Below are 22,014 nucleotides of genomic sequence, written 5' to 3'. Positions count from 1 at the left end.
TGTTGGTGTGACATCCCACGGGCTGGGAGCACAGACCTCCGACACCCAGCACCGAGGTTGGGGCACTAAACCCTGTCCCCTATGTCCACGGGTGGACCAGAGGACGCTCAGGGGGCTGACGGGGACACCCTTCTCGGTGCCCCCGGGCCCGGAGGGGTTCACGGGAGGAAGGGTTGTGAGGCGGAGCCGCCACCGCCCTCCCATTGCTGCCCGCGGAGGGGAGGCGGCAGCGCCGCCCCTCAGCCCGGCCCCTCAGCGGGGCGGGCCGCCGGCAAGGGGCGCCCCATAAAACCGCGGCGGCGGCCCCCGGTCGCCCAGTGGCAACCCGGAGGGTCTCGGCAGCTTCTGTCCTTCCTTCATCTCCAGCGTCTCGCCCCCCGGCCCGCCCGCTCGGCGGCGGTGGGGCTGTGAGCGGGTCCCCCCCTCCTTGTCCCATCCCACCCCGTGTCGGAGGCCATGTTCCCCACGGACTCCACCTGGAATATCTCCTTCGCCGGCTGCGGCTTCCTGGGGGTGTACCACGTCGGGGTGGCCAGCTGCCTGCAGGAGCATGCCCCCTTCCTCGTCGCCAACGCCAGGAAGGTCTACGGTGCCTCCGCCGGGGCGCTCACCGCCACCGCCCTCGTCAGCGGCGCCTGCCTGGGTAAGGGGGTCCGGGAAAGGCTTTGGGGGGGATTTGGGGTCGCTGGGGGTGGCCTTGGGGCCATTCTGGGGCGCCCATGGGTGCAGGGCTGCCTGTGGTGTACCAGCCGGCTGGGACCCTTCAGCCTTCCCTCCCTTCCCTGTTGTCGTTATTCTCGTTTTTTTTTTTTTGTGTTGTTTCTGTCTTAGGGCAGCAGCAGGGATGGAGGCAGCGCCCTGCCTTCCTCACAGCACGCGTGGTGCTTTGTTTCCAAGGGGTTTTGCCTCGCCACTCGTGCCCTCAGCTCCCTGCGTACAGGAGGTGGAGGCCAAAGGGGTAAAAACGCCTCTCGGAAATGGGTGGCGGGGGTAAAACCCCCCTCCGAAATGGCCCCCCGTGAGGAGGGCGGTGGGTGCTGCCTACAGGGTAGGTGGCTGCTGAGGGCGCCTTGGAGAAGGCTCCCCTCGGTGGGAAAGCAGCCGAGCAGTCCCATGTTTACCCCCCTGGTGTAAAGGGAGATCTGTTTTTGGGGTCAGCTGTGTGCAGGCTGGCCTGGTGAGGTGTGGGGTGGAAAGACATTGACCTCTTGCTGCATGGGTGCAGGTTTTTGGGTGCTGTGAGCAGGCAGCGAAGCAGCCGGAGCCACCATGCAGCGTGTGTGTGCGGGTTGGGCTGAGCGTCTCCAGGCACTGCATCCCCGAGGCAGCCGTGCTTTATTCTTAGCGCTGTTATTTTTGGAAGAGGGCTATTCCTGGGGCTGCAAGGCACTGGGGAATCTTCTCATCCTCTGTATGTGCCAGATCCTCAGTTTGCCTCAATGTTATCTACGTTCTTCACTTACAGAATTTTAAATGGGCACCCAATGTAGGTTCTTCATGCTTAGGATATGGTTTGGGAACAGCCAGCTGAAGGTGTGTGTGGTGCCTTGTGTTGTTTTGCTCGCCTGGCAGCCTAAAAAAGCTGCTGGCTGTCAAGTTCAGCTGGTTTACGTGGGGGGGTGGGGAAGCCAACAAGCACAGCACAGCTTGTTGCCCTTGGAAGTTTTTATTCTGAGAACAGCAAATACATGCAATGACCTTAAACATGAAATGAGGGATGTGATGTGAGGGAATCAGGTGCATCTCTTCAGTCTCAAATAATTTGTCAGTGGGAAGGCTGTTTCTGAAGTGAATATAGGAGCCTGTCCTGGAGCAAAGTGAAACCAGAGCTGTTTACTGCTTGAACTCCTCTCGCCTTGATCTTTCAGGGCACTCCCTGTTCCTTGGGGACAGGTAGGGTTTTGTGATGCAGCCTTCGTGCAGCAAAAGTTATCTGTGTGGTTAGGCTTGAACTTTCCCCCTCCTGAGCATTTCGTTTGCAGGAGCGACCGATGGAGTGGAGCTGCTGCTTGTGGAGCGGCGTGGGGAGCTCTCACCAGCTCAGCCTGGCATTTCTGGGCTGTAGTCATGCTGCTTTCTTCGGGGACAAGCGAATAGGCCCCCTCTAACCCCTTCTCCTGTAGGGGTCTGTTTGCTGCCAGGCACTTGGCTGCTTCGCTTGCTGTTGCTTGTGCTGAAGAGGTGACTGCACGGCCAGCCTCCGCACTGGGAGCGCCCCGGCTTGCTGTCAGGTGTGGCAGCGCCGTGGGACAGGCTGGCAGCAGCGCCCCAGCCCTTCCCCTGGCCCAGACACCACTGCCGCGTTGAGCAAGGCTCTTATCTTGTCTGCCTTCTTTCTGCTATTTATACGTCCGGAGCATCCACATGTCTTGGGTAGAAAAAACAGCAGAAAAACCAGCAGAGCTGACTTGTGAAAGTAAAAGCAGAGGGGGTGCCCAGCTGGGCATGGTATCGCTGCACTTTGTCCCTGTTATAAAGCTCCCTGACAGCGCAGGCTGAGGTCCAGGGGTTGGGATGAGCTCACGGGGAAGAGGTACAGCTGCAGCCTGTGCCGGCCGAGCAGTTCATCCTGGTGCAGGCTGCTGGGGCACCCTGAGGATGTTAGTGCAGCTGGTTTCACTTCATAGCAGCCTGTGAGCTTTAAGGCTTGTGGCAACCATGCCCTGTGCTCCCTGCTGCCCTGCCCATCGAACAGGAGCCCTGAAGGGCATCTCTGGGTGGGTGGCAAGCACGGGACTCCTGCAGCAGCCTTGCTTGTTTGGCTGAGTGTAGGTAAGGTTAGTGCCTGCCTGCATCTGCTCTTGGTTGTGAGCTCTGTCACTCTGCTGTGCAGAGAAGCAGTTCCTGGGCAGGAGTGGAAAAAACTTTTCCTTCAGGTTTTCATTGGGTTTGAGCCTTTGAGGCCCTGACCAGAGAGAACAGAGCCTCTCCTGGGCTTGGGAGCCTAGGATCCCACTTAAGGTGCCTCCTGCAGCTTTTTTCTTCTTGTTAAGCACTCCACTGCAGGCTGTAGGGATCTTGGATGTGTTTTCCGGGGCTGCAGCTGGGGTGTTGACCCGTGTTTGAAGTGCTCTCTCCAGCTTTGAGGTTCTCTGGCCTGTTGGCATGAAAAAACGTTGCTATTTCTCCATTAGTCACATGTGTGGATATCGAGGTGCACTTGCATGTTTACGAGGTGCTTGATCATGCGTGCTACGCTGTTGGAGCATGAATCACCTCTTGTCCAGAGGCTTTTCTGCAAAATGGGCTTCTGTGTCAGCTCCAGTGCTGGAGTCTGGCCTGATAGGAAACACCTTTATGTGCCAAGCAGGAGAGAGGTTGGTGCTGGCTGTGCTCTGCCTTACGTGTGCCTCGGCTCCTGTAGCCCTTCCTGAGCTAGGAAATCAACCTAGGGAAGCTTTTCCTAGGTTGATTACAACCATTTATTATTTTTCCCCTTAGTATCTAGCCAGGCGTCTGTCCCAGCCTTGCCCTGTGATGCAGTAATTGCTATTTGAGTCAGGTTTGCTCGCTGCCTGCCACTGTGTGGGCTCCCTTTGCACTGGGCAGCAGAGGGGGGAGGAAGGGGTAACCTTTTCCTTTTCCCTTAGAAGTGGAAACCTCTCTCAATGAGTGGCAGAGCCGTCGTTAGTGATGGGCTGCTGAAGTGCAGGTGCGTGCAGGGGCTTAAAGCCTGATGGCAGAGGTTATTTGCTCTGCGTGTGTGGAGCCCGGTGCCAAATCCCAGATTAATAATAAATAAATCAGCTTGGTTTCTATGGAGTCTGCAGGGCACTGCCTGGCTGTGCTGGCCAAGGCGTGAGTCGTGCCGCCCGCTGCAGGGAAGCGCACGTGGTGCTGCCGTGGGAAGGGGTCTGTGGGGCTGGATCCGTGGGGCTCCCCTCTGCTGTGGGAGAAGGGCTGCGTGTGCTGAGCTGCGGCTGAAACGCTGCCCAGAGTGCCTGCAGATAAACTGTTCTTAACTCTGCTAAGCTCAATGTGCTCTGTGCTTGAGGATGGCCGTGCACAAGAGGTAGAGAGATGGCCTTTGGCTTGGCGCTCCTTTCTGGAGCTGGGCATGGCCGAACCTCCTTACAGGGGCTTTGCAGCTGATAATCCTGGCCGGACAGCGGGCTTTGTGCTGCCCTCTGCTGCTTGCCCAGCCTTACAGACCGTGATGCTTCGTGGTGCCACTAAGGGCCGGGTCTGCGCTGGTGCCTCCTGCCTGCAAAACCCCCACCAAGCTTCATCAAGTGGCCTGAGCAGCTCGTGGTTGGAGTATTTCTCCCGAGAACAAACCTTCCCCTTGATATGATGCGGTCTCAGGATGGATGCTGGGTTCGGAAGCCCAGGATTTAAAGGGCTGAGCGCTGCTTTCAGGTGGGACCTGGCAGTGGCTCTGCTGCCACCCCCATGGGTCATCTCCTCCATCCTGAGACAGGGAGGTGGCAGCTGGGGGTGTAAATGAGTCAAGGAGCGCTTTACATATGCAAATCACAGGAGCTGCTCTTGCTGGCTTATTTGAATGCTGCTGATTCAGGGCTGGGCCAGGTGGGAAAGCTCATCCTGTGCGGGGTGTGGGCTCGGGTTGTGTCAGGCACGGAGAAAGTCAGAGCCCTGTCGCAGAGCAGGCTGCAGCACAGATGTCTCTGTGTATCCAGCCAGCGGTGCTATGTTGTGGGTCTGCTAAAAACTCTAAGGGACCAAACCAGCCGTTTAGCTCCTCGCCATACTTAGAAATAAAGAAAAGCTTGTGTGTGTGTGAGCGTCAGGGGATGTTGCTGCTCCTCTGGCTGCCTCCCTGCTCCTGCGCCCTCTGCCTCACTGTGAAGCAGCTCCTGTCCTGCTCGTGTGGCTGCTTCCTCCTAGCACAGTGCCCCTGCCTGCCTCCTGAGCACTGCCTTGGAGCACCTCTCATCCCCGTGGCTCGGAGGGAGCCTGCTCTGCTCCTGCTGGGGCTGGTGGGGTCAGCTCAGCAGGGTGAGGTGACGCCGAATGCGATGGAAGGGCAAAGTGGGCACGGCGAGCGGGGAGGTGCCTGGCGTGGGACAGAGTGGTTGCCAGCAGCACAGACGTCAGGAGTGGGGCACGATGCAGGCTCGGGGCCAGGGGTGGACTTCAGAGCTATTCCTTTCATTCCCTGCCAGGGCAGGATGGTGCTCCAGTAGCAGCAGGGCTGTACAGTGAGTATGAGCGAGGAAGGAGCGCGCAATGTGGTGTGTGGGTGCCCCTTGTGCACAGAGTCCTGTTGGGAATGACCCCGGGGGGCTTTATTCATCCAGGTGGCAACAACTAGCACACAGCAAGAGCTGCATGTGGTTCCTGGCCTGCCTGCGTGCCGGGCAGAGCAGAAAGGCAGCTTCACAGTCATGCAGCTGGCTTTTGGTCCTGCCTGCAGAACCACTGGCTTGCAGGACACCTGCTGCCTGGGGAGGCGTTGCTGTGCCAGCGCTCCCCTAATGCCAGTGCAAAGGTTCAACTGAGGCATAACCAAGGCTGGCAGCTCTTGTGCCCGCTCTCCCAAAGCCTTTTGGCTTGTGCCCTAAGCAAAGTAACCTCAGACATCCCAGGGACTAGCACGTTAGGAAGAGGGAGGCCTGGGGCTCTGGAGCAGCTGCAGGCGATGGGCCTGGTGAGATGCCTTCCTGCTGCAGGCTGCATCTGGGCTCTGCAGCGCTGAGCGCCCAGGATCTGGGCCAGCAGCTGGTGGGGGCTGAGCTTGGGCTGCAGGAGCTGGTCCTACTTCAACAGCTGTCTCTCGGTGCCTCCACTCGCCCCACCTGCCAGGTGAGGAGAAGGGCTATTTACCAGCCTGGAAGGGGCCTGAGGAGTCACTCTGATTTTTTGCTAAAAGATCTTTTTCTCTGCAAGAAAGAAACCACTTCCTTCTCAGCTGTTACCTGGAGCTGAGGCAGCTCCTTGTTACCCGATGACAAAACAGTAGGAGAGAAGGAATAACTGATAACTTATAGATCACATAAATGCTCCTCACAACCACAGAAATGAGGGGAGTCCCGAGGAGCAGCCTGTCCTGGTACGTGTTTCTCAGCGTTACCTGCTGACAGGATGATGTGCATGGATGGGAAAAGGCCCAGTGCCACTGGGGGTTCCCGTGCTGGCTACCTTCTCCCAGCCCTGGGCATTTAAAAAGGACTTTTGTATGTGTTAAATAGTGCCATTTATACAAATTCAGCCACATAAGGCATAGTGGTAGCGGATCTTTCCCAGGCTGAGGTCAGTGCCCCCGAGGGCTGGAGGTGTCCCTGGCTCACCTGCAGGCTGCTATCTGCTGGTCCTCCTGGGGAGCGAATGGGCGCTGAGGAAACGTCCAACAAAGCTCCCTTGGTTAATTATTTTCTAGCTGTCAGCCTGCAGACTTTTCTTTCGATGTCCCTGGTTTACAGCTCAGTGTTTTGAGGCTGGTGAGGGGCTGGGCTGTGATTAGGGCTGTGCCCTCTCCAGGGAGAGGCCGGGCAGGAGAAGCGTGCGCGTTGCCCGCTGTCAGCGAGGAGGCAGTGCAGGGGCTGAGCTCGGGAGGAAGGTGAGGCAGCTCTCCCGAAACCTGTGCCCTCACTGGTTGTCTCCCTTGCAGGGCTGTCCCTGTGCCCACCCTGCTGCTGTCCGTGCTGTCCTCTGCCCCCCGCCCGGTCTGGCTGCCTTTCCTTCAGCCCTGCTCCTGTTTCCCCCCCGGGGAGCAGGAATGTCCCTGGCGCAGGGGGTGATCTTTGTGCCCATGTGGAGCTCTTCCAGGGGAGCCGCGGCCCCAGGAGCTGGAATGTCCAGCATGCCCCCTCCCTCCTCGCCCTGCGCTGCTCCTATTTTTGTGCCTGCCTTAAGCTCTTTTTTCCCCACTTGAAATACCTCGTGGGTCAGCCGTCCCCTGCCTGGCTGCGGGATGGTTACCGGCGTGGGCAGCAGGCGAGCGCCGAGGTGCCCTTGGTGCAGAAGGCAGAGGTCAGGAGGGGCCCGGGGCTGCTTGCCTTCCCCCAGCAGGTGTGCTGAGCACGACCCATGGGAGCAAGAGCTAATTCTTTAAGGAAACCAGGCTCAGCAGGGCAAAAAGCTCATGTAAAGCTGGCTTGGCAAAGCTTAAAGATGAACTGGGATCCCGCGGCTGCCTACAGGGCTCTTCCCCCGGGCAGCCATCCTTTGCCTCTCGTGGCTGCTGCAGAGGGATCCCAGGCCCGAGGTGGTCCAGCTGGGCTCCCTTGTGCCTTGTGAAATATTTCTCGTTGATACAGGTTGGTTTTTTTAGAGGGATAATGGTTTAGTGAAGTCTGTATGGGGAGAAGCGTTGGATAAATGGGGTGGTGGGAGAAGAGCTGGTGCCAGCTGTGGGAGGTTGGCAGTGCTCCTTGGGATGTACCCCAAGAGAGGAAAATAAATATTGTGGTTTTCCACGTGACCCTGTGCCCTGAATCATCAGAGCCATCAAAAACAAACTCTTCTGTGGACTGGAGCTGGCACAGGATTACCCCAGCAGGGGCAGGCAGTTGGTGGCTGACTCCTGCAGGCTTTTTCTCTACCACCTCTCGTTCAGCTGCTCCCTCTGGCAGACTCCTTTGATCCCCTCACTACCAGAAAAGCTATTCCAGGAAAACCAGCTCCAGTTCTGTTCACTCTCTCACCTCCCTGTTCTCCTCCCGGACTCATTTCCAGGAGGGCTTGCCATCTGTCCTGGATCTCGCTGTGTAAACCTGACTCCTTTGGCTGAGCCCTCGGCTGGCCTTATTTCCAGGAAAGCCGGCGGTGCTGCAGACCGCCCCGTGCCTTCCTCGTCCCGCGGGGCTCCTCTGCGCTCGGTTTCGGTGCAAGCGAGCCAACAAGTCTAACAAGATCAGAGCTGCCCTCAAACTGGAATACCTGGGAAGCAGCTTTTGCACAATCTGTTTATAAGCACATATTTAATAAAAAAAAAAAAAAAAAAAAAAAAAACACAAACACAAACTATTCAAAAAATGTGATTGCTAATGATCAATAATTGTTGTTTTGTCCCCAGTTCTCCCATGTCCTGCTTGGCTGGGTAACAATGACAGAGAAGCAGCTGCAGCTGAAGTCCCTCCTCAGATGTTGAGACAGTGTTTCCTGGCATATTTGGGACTTTGTTTTGTTTTCCCTAAACTCCCAGCTCAGATTTTTTGCTCAGACGTTAGTCATAAGCTCCATGTAATTGCAGTTGTCTCCAGTATCGCTGTCACATCTCTGCAGGCCGAGGTGCCAAGTCCAAAGGCAAGTTTCTCTAAGCACCATCCCTGAGCCACCCTCCCCAGCATGGCCCTGCGAGCAGGGTGTCCCCACGGCTCAGCACCCACCCTATTTATTATTGGGGTTTCAGCAAGACCAGCAGTGTGCAGTGGGGTTTCCAGGGCTCATGTGGCCAAGGTGCTGGAGTGGGATCCAGCCACTTTTGGGCTCTGCAGCGGGTTCTTTGTGTGTATTCCTTCCTCTCACTAGGCATAAAGGTGTCTTAGGCATGGCGTGCTAATAAGTTGTCATTTTTGGCTGTCGTCCTTCGCGTTGGGAAGGATGTTGAACTGCAGCTACTATCTGGAACAGGCTGGGCTCAGTGGCTTACTGCTAATTGAGTAAGTGAGATCAGAGTTAGGCTGCTAAACATTGCTTTAGGAAAGAGCAGAAGACTGGGATTATAGGGCTAAAAATTGCTTCGGAGAGGGGAACTTGGATTTTCTGCTCAGTTGCTACCTCACAGTACCCAAATCCTGACCCCAGAGCCTCTGGTCGTGGTCAAGGGTCTCATTTGGTGCTCGCTTGAGCTGCTGGTGTTGCTGGCTTTCCTGCGCACACAATCACGTTAACAGGCTGCCCTAGTGGAAAACATGCTGCAGGCACACGTGTGTTGCAAAAGAATGGGATGTGTCAACACCCCCGGTGCGCCAAGGGTGGTGTTTCTCTTATCTCTGTCAACCTGAGCCCAACTCGGCTGCCTCCGTTCTGCAGTCACAGGGCTGAGAGGGGCAGGGAGCAAACCAGAGGGATTTCAGGTTGGCAGGAACTGACAGCAGCTTTCATCTGTGCCTGAGAACCAACCTGCAGCTTGGGAATAAGATTTAATTTGTGGAAGCGTGGCTGTTTCCCCCCATTTCTTGAATTCCTGCCCGGATACTTTCCTCACCTGTACATTCCCCATGCCTGGGACTGCAGTGACTGGTGCTCGGAGGAGGCACTGCCCTGGGTCTCAGCACGGCTCGGGCTGCATGTGGGAGCAGCAGGCAGGGCAGGGTGTGCAAAGGGCAGCGTGCTGGGCACGCAGGGGTTGGCTGGGGGTGATGTTTTTGTTTTGTTTTCTCCCTTCCCTCCTTTCCCACCGCAAAGCCCTGAGCTCTTGCCAGGCTGGGCTCCGAGTGACCATGAGCTGATGGGCTTAGCAGCCGTGCAGATGTCCCTGTTGTGCTGAGGGGACGTCTTTTCCCCTCCAAACCCAGCTGGGTCACTGTGTGAAAGTGTCAAGCAGGCGTGCTTCTGGGAACCCTTCCATCGGGGCCTGGTTTAGTGCTCTGGAGTCAGACACGGGCGGGATGGACACCAAAGCCTCACTCATCTCGAGCTATATCCACAAGCAGCGAGAAACCTCTGAATAAAGCTCTGCGTGAGGTTTTTCTACATCTTTTTTTTTTGTGAAGAAGGCTGGTTTTGCTGGCGTTTCATGGGGCGTTTTTCTTTCTATCATTGCAGGTGAGGCTGGCGCCAGCATCATTCGAGTGTCAAAAGAAGCACGGAAGAGGTTCCTGGGGCCGCTCCACCCATCCTTCAACTTGGTGAAGATCATTCGGATCTGCCTGTCCAAGACCGTGCCGGAGAATGGGCACGAGGTCGCGGCAGGACGTCTGGGGATTTCCCTCACGCGGGTGTCTGATGGAGAAAACGTCATCCTGTCGGACTTCCATTCCAAGGAGGAGCTCATCCAGGTGACTGGAAACTTCTTGCAGAGGGCTGGGCAACAACTGCGAGCTGGTTTGTTTTGTCTTGGACTCCCAATGTCCTTTATTAATGAACTCTGTCCTAACTGAAACCAGGACAGTAATGTAGCTTAATTCTCAGCACGTGCCAGTACAACTCTTGTTCTAACTCAGTAGGCTTTGACACAATCCTTACGTGCTGACTCTCTTTTTTTCCCCAGGCCTGTGTTTGCAGCACCTTCATCCCGGTGTACTGCGGGCTGATACCTCCAACCTTGCGTGGAGTGGTAAGGCTCTTAAGACATTTCTTCATTAAATCATGTACTGATGAATAAGAAGGTAGAAATGCCATACTCAGTTCTGATAGTCCTGTTGCCCGTCTGCTAGCAGGAAATATTGTGAAGAAGCATGAGAAATTCCCAAGTAAACAACTTCAGCAGCAAATAGATCTTCTTTTCCAGTCCTGCAGTTGGCTACAAATGTCCCAAAGGCTTGATGGTTTAACAGGATGGAAATATAGAGCAATCTGGGCGAGTGCTGGTTGACTTAGCAGATGGTTCCCCTGGCTCCTTGTTACAAACCTTCCCAGCACTAAGGCTCCAACCCTGTGTGCATGTGGAAAGAACTTGTGTACAGGGTAGAAATCGTGATTGTAGTCCCTCTTCTGCGTGCCTGATGCTCTTTGCAGAGCTTTGACAAGCGGTGCTGATGCTGGGCCTCTTCTCTATGATGTTCTTCCTGTCCTTCCTGTGAGAATAATGTTCTCTGCCTGCAGGAACTCCTTCTAGCTTCCTGTCCAGGAATGTTCAGAGCAGTTTCTCCCTTTTTCATTCATGTTAAAAGTGAAAGCACTTGAAAGCTGTGAGAGCTGGAGCATCTCTGGGTATGGGAGTCATGGCTGAGGGCCTCGGCTGAGCTCGGACTCCCCTTGTGCTGTGTAGGTTACTGCACGCACTGAAAGGCACTTAGTGTAAACTAAATGTTTGTAAGCTAAACAGCTGAAAGGAAGAGCTGCTGTTAACGTCTGCGTGCCTTGGTTTCACACAAGAGACCTGACCGAGGTGCTTCAGTCTGACAGGGCATCAAGTCTGCTCCTGCTGCTACCAGTGTCCTGAGAGCGAGGTCGGTTCCGCTCCTGCCCAACATCCAAACAGGCTGCTTTTGTGTTGTGCAAGCGTGTTGGGCAGGGGAATGATCTAGAGGAATGTTCAATGTCCAGCCCTTCAAAGTGACAGAATCAGTGCTGGTTTGGCTTGTGCTCAGCAGCCACGGGCTGGGGTTTCGTCCCACAGCTGGTGGGAATGTCTCAGCGGCTCTTGCATGAGACTCTGTGGTGCTAATCGAGGTGAGCCTGGCTCAGGCAAAATCACAAAACTCCAGACCCATGTCCAACACCAGGGCTTCTGGAATTTGCAGCTGCCCGACTTCTCATGTCGAGTTTCCTCGTGGGGAAAGGCGGTGGCAGCAGGGGTATGTGTGTGAGGAAATCCATTTTTACCTCTTGCCCAGAAAATAATGATCCTTTCTGACTCTGAAAAGGCGTACGGTGAAGGAGAGGCTACAGTAGATTGGGTATGAGCTTAGGAAAGGCTTTGAAATGGGGCTGCGTGATTCCTGGCATACCTGTGGTGACTGTATTTGCTATGGGACATAGTGACAGGCCAACTCAAATCGTGAGGACCAGTTTTCAAGGCAGTGTGATTGTGAAAAGTATAATGTCCTTATCCAAATCCTGCCTTCCTCATCTTTTTCCTGTGTTTACTTCTCTGAGCTCTAGCAGCCTCCTGGAGGGGATGATGAAATAAATGGGTGGGAGGGAGAGGAAAAACTAATTCTGTGTTGCTTGGGGGGGTGATGGACCAGAAAGCAGGGTCTGCATTTTTTTCCTTTCTTTCCGTGCAGGCTTTGCTTTGCTAGCTTTGTTGGAGGCTTCTGTCTAGCAGCATGTTGACTCATGCTGCCACCCTCAGGGAAACATAGGTTTCTGCGTCCTTACCACAAACTAGCTGTTTTGGCTAAGTGGCCAAAACACTCAGATCTGAATCTTCTTCAGACAAAGCAGGTGTCTGGCACCGTGCTGCCTGCTCTGCTCTGTCCTCTGCCACTCTGCATGGCGTGGTCTTTCCTTGCAGGGGGCGTCTGTCTGTCTTGCCTAGCTGTGTCTGGTTGCCCTTCCTGCAAGGGGAATGCCACTGTGTTTATACAGAACGTTCTCTGATAAGAGGGTGCCTGTTAGGAGCAAAACCCAAGTCCCTTACACTATATCACAGCACAGCGAGCCAGTTCCAGATGTGTTGGGATTACTGCTCAGTTCCTCTGCTAGAAACAAACCAGCTGCTTTCGTTCTTAGTTAACCAGCTTTTTGACGGGGGGATGGACCAGCGTCTGAGCTATTCGTTTTAAAGACGAGTAAAGCAAAGTCTAATGGCAGTGTGACAGCTTAGACCAGTGCGAATTGGCATTGCAGGTGGCTGTTGGTGTGTCACACTGGATAGCACTGAAGCCCCACAGCAGATATGTCAGCAGTCACACAAGTGAATTTTGCCTTTCTCCTTGAACTTTAGTGGCTAAAGCACTCAATCCTAGGAAGAAGGGCACATAGCAAATGGAGACTATGAATAACACAGCTGTGCTTTTGCTACTTTCGGCTCCTCTGGCACTGGTGGCTGTTGCCCATTCTTACCTGAAGTTGTTGGCACAGATGTTAATGGGGGCAGCATTTCTACTTGAAGCCGCTTGATCAATTACAAGAGTGAAGAGTGATTCGCTTCTCTTTATTTCAGAGATACGTTGATGGTGGGATTTCAGACAACTTGCCCCGATATGAGCTGAAGAACACAATCACGGTGTCTCCGTTCTCAGGGGAGAGTGACATCTGCCCTCGGGACAGCTCCACCAACATGCATGAGCTGAGAGTAACCAATACAAGCATCCAGTTCAACCTTCGCAACCTCTACCGCCTCTCGAAGGCCCTGTTTCCTCCGGAGCCACAGGTGAGATTGCTGGCAGTGCCCAAAGCTGGGGACAGTGGATAGATGCTGGCTGACCTCTGCTCTTCATGAGCAGGAGGATTGCAGACGCTTAGTTTTGTATCTCTTGTTTGTCTGTTTTTTCACCTTGACATTTAGCAGCCCCGTGAGCTGGCAAACCTCGAGCATCTGCACGAGGTCATGTAGGTGGCTTGGTTTTCTGTTGATACTGTAAGGTTTGGAACTCAGGTGCTAGCAGTTGCTTGGAAAGTATTCCCACATGCCTGTGTGGCATCTGCCAGGAAGCCAGGCTCACTTCTAAACAAGGGCGTATCAGCCCTCACAACCAATGTGCTCGTGATGTTTTTTACGGTCACACTGGAGCTGCCAGCCTGAAGCCAGTGACTGCCTCCTAAAAAGTGCCACTAGAGCAGGTGGCACTGCAGACAGCTTTGCATGCTTCTGCTGCTGGGCAAATACAACCTTAGCCCTGGCATTTGAGCATAATAAACATGCATCTGTGTCCTGAATCACTTGGACAAGTTTTCTGCTGCCCCATTCCTAGTCCTGGCTGGCTTTATCTGTAAACACAGCGGCCCTTCCTGGCATCTGCAGGAAGTATTTTGGGCTGCTTATCAGAGTGGCTCCCAAAAGGCTGCCCACAGCAACATTGGCTCTAGAGGGGCAAATGAGGTAGCTGCCACTCTAAGCCTGTACTAGGGTAGGATTCCAGCTGTCCCTTCCAACATGAGTTATCCCGTGATTCCCATATCCAAAGCTTCCACATTACGTCTCTTCTGCTCACAGCCAGAGTTCTCTAAAGTCAGCATTGAGCTGAGTGCTTGCTCTGCTCAGCCAGGCAGTCTCCAAATGACCTGCTCTTGCCTTCCCCTGCCCACAGGTGCTGCGGGATATGTGCAAGCAGGGCTACCGGGATGCGCTGCACTTCCTGAAGAAGAATGGTAAGGCACTGAGTGTTTGTGGGGTGCACTGACCTGCTTCTCTGCCAGGCTTGGTGGTGTGGCTTTGAGGCCAGTTACTGCATGTATAAAATGTGGGAGGGTAGAACCGATCAAGGTGCATGCCTTGGATACCAGCGTATGGGATTTGGGATTTCCATCTGTAAGTATATTTTAGCACTGCAGGAAGTAGAGTTGGAGTGGACACCTTCTCAGTGCAATGCAGTTGAAATCACACAGTGTGTGCTCAGCGCTAGAGCAGTTGTTGGGCACCAGTGCCTTTGGGAGCTTCAGCAGGTACCCTGCACCCTCTCATGTGCAGCCAGGCTATGTGTAAGGAGGCAGAGCATGCTCTCAGCAGTCTCTGGAGCCTGGCAGTTTGACACTGTTCGTAGACCTTCTGATACATGAAACCCAGACTTCCGTATCTCCTTGACCTCCTGTTGCTGTCTGTGTGTGTGTTTGATGCCACCTAGTGTCAATTTCCAGCAGACCGAGCACGGTTTGATTTGTGGTGCATACCTTATGGGATAAGAACAGTCATGCAGCTCTGGATTAAGCTGCAGGAGGGAAATTGAAATTGGTTACTGGCAGAGTATATAGCAACAAACCCTTGTGAAACAGCACCCTGCAGGATGTGGAGGTGAAACGTTAGATTTTCTGTTGGGGAAAGAGAAGATGGCTTAAAGCAGCTGGTTCTTAACTCGTTGTGGTAAGCATTACAACAGATACAAGCTAAAGAGGCTCGATGTAATGTCTGTCTGGGTGGTGAGTGAAGTGAAGACGAATGTTTTAAGTGCAAGGCAAGGAAGGGCAGCTATTTGGTATCATCCTTATGATATGACCTCTCTTCTCAGGTCTCCTTAATCGCCCGAGTCCTACCCGTCCTCTCCTTGCCATAGAAGCTCCCCCAGGAGAGAAGAAAGAGGAAGAAACAGAAGCTGAGGACCAGTCAGAGGACAATACAGCTCTTGCTGTTGTTGAAGACCACATCTTTGAACACCTGCCTCCCAGACTGAACCAAGGTATGATCCAAAGGAAGAAAGCCCTGGCAATCTTCCTGTACTGCCTGGTCCCTGTCAGAGGATCGCTTGGATGTAGGGTATTGCTTGTGGTGGTTGTTTTGCTGCACCCAGGGATTGAAATGGTCCACACAGGTGCTTAGTTGTAGTTGGGACCCCTTAGATAAAGGTGTGGAGGCTGAAATGGGAGAGGATTCTCATTTGACTCTTCTGCGTGGTAGCACAAGGACAGGATCTTGATGCTTGTTCCTTTGGTAACCTGATAAAATTAAAAGTTGCTGTCCCTCAGCTGTGCTTGGGGAATTGCTATCCTGAGTGAGACTTCCTTGAGAAGTGGGAGGTGGGGAGAGAGGCTGGGTAACTTATGGGATATGGCAAGGAAAGGGATAATCCCACTGCAGGGATTCAGCTGTGTCCTCTTCTGTCTTCAGCTCTTCTGGAAGCTTGTGCAGAAAGAAGAGGTCTCCTGACTGGCATCACCAACATGCTGCCTATACGTGTGGCCACAGCGATGATGGTCCCCTACATGCTGCCCCTGGAGTCTGCAGTTTCCTTCACTGTCAGGTATGCTTCGGCTGTTTCCTCCGGTGGTTTTCTTCCCCGTGCAGCCAGCTGTTTGTGGGAATCTCGTGAGAGGTGTCTCTCCTCTGGAGTGAGAGCAGTTCCAGTCACTTTCAGCCCTAAACTTCCACAGCTGGGAAGGCAAGTCCATCAGACGTGTTCTTAGTACAAAGTACTCTATAAAAGGTCTCTGGAAGGAGATTGTGATAGGAAGGCTTGGGAGAAAAATGTCTTCCAAATCTGAAAATGGATGGGAAATACAGAAAGAGCAGATTCAAAACTTAGAGTAAATCCTGGGCTGTTCTCATCCTTCACAGCTTCTCCCCCTTAATTCTCTGAATGGTTGTGTGAATGGCTCATATTGCTGTTGTCACTAAAAATGAGTAACCGTCCATAGGAGGCAAAACTGTTTCTTCCTGTCCTACCCTTTGTGCGAGCTGAACTTAGGTCTGTCTCCTGTCTCTTCCCAGGTTGCTGGAATGGCTTCCAGATATCCCTGAGGATATTAGATGGATGAGGGAGCAGATGACTGAAATCTGCAACTATCTTGTGAAGAAAGCCAAGAAGAAACTGGGCAGTCACCTTTCAGCCAGGTATGGCTGCTTTCTCCACAGCCCTGTTTGGGAGGAGTACTGTTTCTCTGTCCACCTTCTGAAAGGTGGCATCTTCTCCCTTGGAGCAGAGCAGCTCAGATTAACCAGAAGGATTTGCTGCCTAACTTCAAACACAAATCTGCTCCACGGTCTCTTGGTTTCTTTAACTGTTGGATAGATGCAGTGTGTGGTCTGCTTCTTCCCATTACAGGGCAGCCCCTGTGATGAAGCTGTTATTGCAATAGGTTAAAAGATGGAGGTCTAAGTAAAATGATATGCTAGCTTATTCCATTTTCCCTTTGTAGAAGACAGGTGCTTGTCTGTGTGGCATTTGCCAGCCCAAGGTTCCCTAAAAGTTCCTTCATAGGGGTTCTTGAGTTCAAATTACTTTTTTCTTTGGGTGAGAATAGGAAACTGTATTACAGCTGTGGGCAGAAGGTCCCAGCTGTGGTTCAGGTGATGGTATGAGGTGGTGATTCTTTCCACGAGAGCTCATGGTCTGTATAAACAGGAGGTGTGAGCAGGGGGACTGTGACTGCAGCCAGTTAGTGGCAGAACCAAAACAGCTCTGCAATTCTGGAGCTCTGCTCTGGTGACTGCGCCAGGCATCCCACATCCCAACCCTCTGCGTTCTGTCTTTCAGGCTTTACTTCGAGCTCGGAGGGCCCCAGAGTCTGCCAATTCCTTCAGCACCTGCCTGTGGCGAAGCAATGCCCATGTGGATGAGAAGCAACCGTTCCCTGTCCGACGTCATGCTGAAGTGGGAGGAGTACCAGCGCCAGCTCATGCTGGGCTTACTCTGCATCAACGTGGACATGCAGGCCTCCCTCTTCCCTCGGGAAGGGTTTCAGATAAAATTCCCACCTCTAGACTGTGCGAAAGAGTGCCTGCCGCTCTTCTGAGCCTGCTGCCCTGCGGGGATGGGGTGGGTGGGAAGGGAAGCACATGTAGGGTGGGACCAGTCTCATCCCTTGGCAGCAGGCTGCCCTGTGCTCATGAATATGCTGCAAAGGGGGTTTCCCCGGGATGGAGACTGGTGGAATTGACTGTAGCCATTTGTTGCCCCCTGGGCCAGACAGGAGATCTCTGTGTTCGAGGATGCAGAGGTGGATTCCTTGCTCTAGACTTGTGCTGAGGCCTGGCCATTGCCCGTGGCCGTGCTGACGCTGGCCCAGCTGGGCTATCCCAAATAATGCACTTTGAATTGCCGTTGGCTTTTTACCGCCAAATAATCAGGACGTAGATGACGCTCTCAAGTTCACATAGCTTTTAGTTTGTTTTTTTAGAGCATATTGGTCTGCTTTTCTTGACTTGTCTGACTTACCTTAGCTCTTTGTGCTACTGGAAGATGAGGTAGCCTCTTGCCAAAACAGTTTTTCTTAGGGCTTCCAAACCTCCTCTTGACTTTATTCTTTGCTGAAGCCAGATCCTTTCTTCTGTCCCTTAACTGCATCCCCACTGGAAGCCAGAGCTGGCCCTGCTGCGGACTGCACTGTGACTGCAGAAACATAGAACACGTGTATTCACCCTGATTTGTATTACCATTTACTCTCCCTATATGATTTCCAACCTGATAGAACTTCTGCAGCTTGAATTTGAAGTATTAAATGTCACTGAGCTTATTTGGAAGAAGTAATTTAGACTGAGATTTTTTTTTCTCCATGGAGGTTGAGGCCCAGTTCCTGTCACTGAATGGAATTAGTGTGGGATCATGCTGGAAAAGCTCAGTCTGACTGTCTCAGGATTAGTTTAGCAGCTGACACCAGGGAAGGAATGTGAAGTGTTTGTAGGAAGGTGAGATGGTGTGCGTCATGTTATCTTCGAGAGGTTTGTGGTGGAGTGTTGCAGCAAGCGTTGGGTAAGTGGCCACCTTTGACAGGGGTTGGGCTTCACCCCTGAAGGGACCATACAACTGAAGGATATTCCAAGTGGGTGCCACGTAAGGGATCTCCTGCCAAGCTGGGGCTTGACCCTGAGGATTCGGGGTGAGAAGGATGTAGGCTTGCAGTTACATCAGCCTTGCAGTTTGCCTGTCTTGCATTGTGGCTCACCGGCTATGCAGCTGGCAATAGCAGGAGCGCAAGAAGCAAAGTGAAATCAGGAGTGCTCGTGCATGTTTAGCCCTCTTGGAACTGGCTGCACTTGTCTTGTCCCTTAAAAGACCAGAACTAGTGGATGTACAGCAGGGTAAGACTCTGCCTTGCACAATTCTGCCTTCTCAGTGATGGTCTAGTTGTGACTTGCTGTGCAGAAATGCTCTCTGCTCTTCCCAGGGTGAGATATGGCTTCCTGTGGGGATTGCATGTACTTCAGCCGAAGTCATTCTGACACAAAACCAGCTCCCGGTAGCTTTTTCTGCAGTGTCTTGCTGCACGAGGCGTCTTCTACCTCTCCTAGCACAAACAGTATGCAACTGGCCAAAGCTAACTTAGGTTCTCCTTCCTGGGGAGCAGGCAGGGTGTCTGAGGCAGGTACATAGCCTGTGTGCGGAGTAGTCATTTATAACACTCTCATTTCCCCCTTTGATGTGAAAAGGGAAAATATCCTCAGAAACTCTACTAATAGCTGGAGAAAGTAGTGAATCTACTCGATCGCATCTTCCTGAGCAGTGTGGGTGAGGTGGTGGGTGCTGTCTCCTACCAGCACAGCTGTGCACTGGGTGTGGGTTTGAGTGCTTGTAGCAGAGGCTGATAAGCATCAGGGCTCTCCCGCAGGGGCCACTGCAAGCTGGGAGGCAATAAATAGACTGGGCGGCTGCGGTGCTGACCGACTGTCTGTGAGACACCAGTGCAAAGACGAATTTGTGACTCAGAGTGTCACCCCACTGTCCTTCCTGGACGTAACCTACCTATGTAAAACAAGGGCCTGCATAGCTCATGCAACAGGCCTGCACTTAGAGTCAGATTTATTCTTAAGCTTCACGTAGTTAAGGCAACTGGGGAACAGGAGTCACCGTGGGGGGAGAGGTAAAGAAAATAGGATTCTGAAACCAAAATGGGAATGCTGGGTTACAAAGCAAATCAGTCTTGTTATTTCCTAAAGCTTGTGGGAAAAGCTGAACTGCCAGATGAACATAACTGCAGTGGAGGTGAACCAGCAACAAACTGCTGTCAGTTTGTGAGAGAAGGATAAATTTGAGAGTTGGCATAAAGAAAAGGGGGTTATCTTGTGGCGTGCTGTGAGGGCTCCTTTTCTGCTGCTGCTCTGGGCTACCTTCTTAGTTTGTTGAATGCCTGTCTCTTGTTCCTAATGCACACAGAGCAATTAGCAAGAACACATAGATGTTTAGTGGCGTGAAATTAAAATAGTTCATCCAGGAGCAAAATGTCTGCAAGGGGCAAAGCCAGATAAGAAAATTGTGTCTAGAAGCTGCTGCCCTCTTGACTCTGCCTGGTTTGTGTTAACGTATGGGTGGAGAAAATGATGTAACTATTTTTATTTTTCTTATTCCTTCTTCCTGGACTGGCAAAACCACTGTATGATTATGTAAACCACTAAACTGTGAACCAAATTCTCTTGGCAGTAGCGTGTGCTAAGAAATTGCAGCTTGGCACCCTCTTTCCCTGGATCTCCTCAGCTTTCCTCTTGCATATCAGAACCAGCCCAGCTGGTGGCCCTGTCTTCCAGCACTCTGATCCAGGAGGCTTGTTGGTTCTGGTCCACGCCTTTCAACCTGCTGTGGCTGGTAAAAGGCCAGAACTTCATTCTGGTTCACCTCATCTGTCATTACTTCATTATATTAACCTCTCAAAGAGAAGCTCGTGTGCACTGCTGACTTTAACCACAAACCAAAGCCTGGCTTTAATTGTAAAGGTCTAACTCTTCAGGGAGGAAAATCCTGCTTTCCCTATGCTAATTTGCAGGGTGTGAACGGATACTTGGGAAAGTACCACTCTGTATTAACCCTCTTTTTGCCTCTATTCACCAAGTGATGCAGTGGCTGTTGTGCGATAGCTTGTTGGCTTTAGAGATTTAAGCTTTGATAAAGAAAAGGCAGATCTGTCAAAAATAAATACCCCGTACTACCCTCCTCTTCCTTAAGAGAAGTTTCAAGCATTTGCTTGAAATTCTTGCTGCTCATGCTGCAGATTGCTAAGGATGCAGAAGTTAGGAAAGGTCTTCTAGCTAGCTGATATAGAAAAAGGGCTGTGGCTGCTTCTGGAGATTAGCATTTTGTTATCCAGTGCTGCCTTGTCTAGACCAGACCCCGCTTTGAAATAGCTGGAAGCCTCTTGCTAGGCTCTGTATTGGACCTGGAGGTGTTTATTGTGATACTGCTAACTTGAATTATTCAAGCATTTGTTCTTTGTATACCTCATGGCATGTGTTATCTTCAGGTGAGCAGACGCTGATTAACCTGCACTCATCAAGTTCCTCTGAACAAGGCAGGATCACCTGCAGCAGTCAGTCCTTCAGCAGAATGTGTGGCAGGGAAGCCCAGCAGGTGGTGGCCAGGGCCTGTGCTCTCCTGTACGTGGTATTTGAGAGGTCAGGTTCCTTGACCAAAAGTTCATCTTGCAGCCCACATCTGAAATCCGTGTAACATTCACTTGAACTCTGCAAGAGTCTCAACCCTTGCAGTTTCCACTGGTTTGCATAAAGGGTCTGTGCATTCAGGAATCCACTTTCTTTTTCTCCTTCCTGTGACACGGTTACTACTTGCTGATTTTAACAAAGCTAACAGTGAACTTCTCGTGCATCTAACCAGTCCCTAACCTATACAACAGCGTAGTTGTTTGATGTTGTGCACAACAGTGTGTATCTATGGCATGCTCTGTAAGCCACCACGCATGTGTGGTATGTTGGGTTTGGTTTGCTGCCTGACCTACTCTTAATAGTTCAGCAAACTGACTTTTCAAGAGGTAGGAGGAAATATTTCTGACCACAGTCTGTAGGACCTAGGAGTTGGTTTCTCGTGACTTCCTGGGGGGACTGTACCTGCAGCACTCAGACCACGAGAATAAAAGAATTGTGCTGTCTGCCCCAAGTGCTTGCATATCTGCTACTGTTTTGTCCATTTTCTTAAAATTAATCTAGTAATCCATTTTCCAAACTTTCACTCCTTTCCTTGAGAGAAGAGCTCTCACTATCACCAAAGTGGTTGGGGGAGAAGTATTTGCAACTCCCTGTGTGTATCTGCTTTCCTTAGGGGTCCATTTCTGCTAAATTCCTGGTGGAGGTGGTGGGTTGCCAAAGTCAAGGGGTCTTGCCAACAGTTCTCTCAAGCTGTTTCCCTCTTCCCCTTAAACTGACGAGAGAATGGACCATCGCACCTGGCTGCCAGGTCAGCCAGTCAGTTTGTGCCAAACTCACCTTGTGCCTTCACAGGGGGCTCTGGCCTGCCTGCCCTCTGTGTCCCTGCGGTGTCTGCCTTTCTGAATGCAGCAGTACTCGTGCCCTTTCCTTCTCCTCTTTCCCCTTGCCCCTCTGTGGGACATCGTTCCCAATCCGTGGGTGGCTCCACTAGGATGGTTGCTAACTGCATCCATCCTCCTGTGTGGATCCATCTCAGCCCCCCTGCAAAGGGAGGGGGAACCTGTAGTTCCAAGCAGAAGACAAGCAATGTAACTTTGAAATAAACACATTTTAATTAGGGGGCTTTCTCTTGCTCTGGGGAGCAGCATCTTAAAGCAGATTTTTGAGCTAAATTTATCCTGGGATTCTGCTGTTGCCGTAGAGTTGGAGAAGACCCTTAAGAGCACAACGCACGTGGAAATCCTGTGGAAATTACTCATGTCAGAGCAGCAACTTGACCAGCAATAGTATATGCAAGTGATGTTATTTACATAGCAATGTCTGTAGTGCTCACAGTCACTTTAAAAGTTCAGTATTAAATTGTTGATGCTTTTTTTTTCTCCTGTTTCCCTTTTTCTAATGTTTTGCTGAAGAAAATGTAACTATTTATTTTGGCAGAAATATATCTTCTAATAAAGACTTTCTCAATATACTCACCTGGCTGTGGGAGGTTGCTTGCCTGGCTCTTTAAAGGCTTATTAAACAGTTTTGGAGGTGCT

General features: G+C 52.2%; 1 protein-coding gene across 1 annotated transcript; it reads left to right on the top strand.

Moving 5' to 3' along the window:
• Nucleotides 1-303: 303 nt before the first annotated feature.
• PNPLA2 (patatin like domain 2, triacylglycerol lipase) lies at nt 304-21,951 on the top strand. Its single transcript, XM_084287279.1, has 9 exons — nt 304-643; nt 9,673-9,905; nt 10,118-10,183; nt 12,680-12,889; nt 13,767-13,827; nt 14,682-14,849; nt 15,278-15,410; nt 15,878-16,000; nt 16,644-21,951. Exons 1-9 carry the CDS (start codon nt 457-459, stop codon nt 16,900-16,902), a joined length of 1,440 nt encoding a protein of 479 aa, XP_084143405.1. The 5' UTR covers nt 304-456; the 3' UTR covers nt 16,903-21,951.
• Nucleotides 21,952-22,014: the final 63 nt, after the last annotated feature.

The sequence above is a fragment of the Netta rufina genome (assembly GCF_964035555.1).
Source record: "Netta rufina genome assembly, chromosome: 5".
Taxonomy (NCBI): domain Eukaryota; kingdom Metazoa; phylum Chordata; class Aves; order Anseriformes; family Anatidae; genus Netta; species Netta rufina.
Note: the sequence above shows the minus strand (reverse complement) of the source record. Positions and strands in the feature narration are given on the sequence as shown.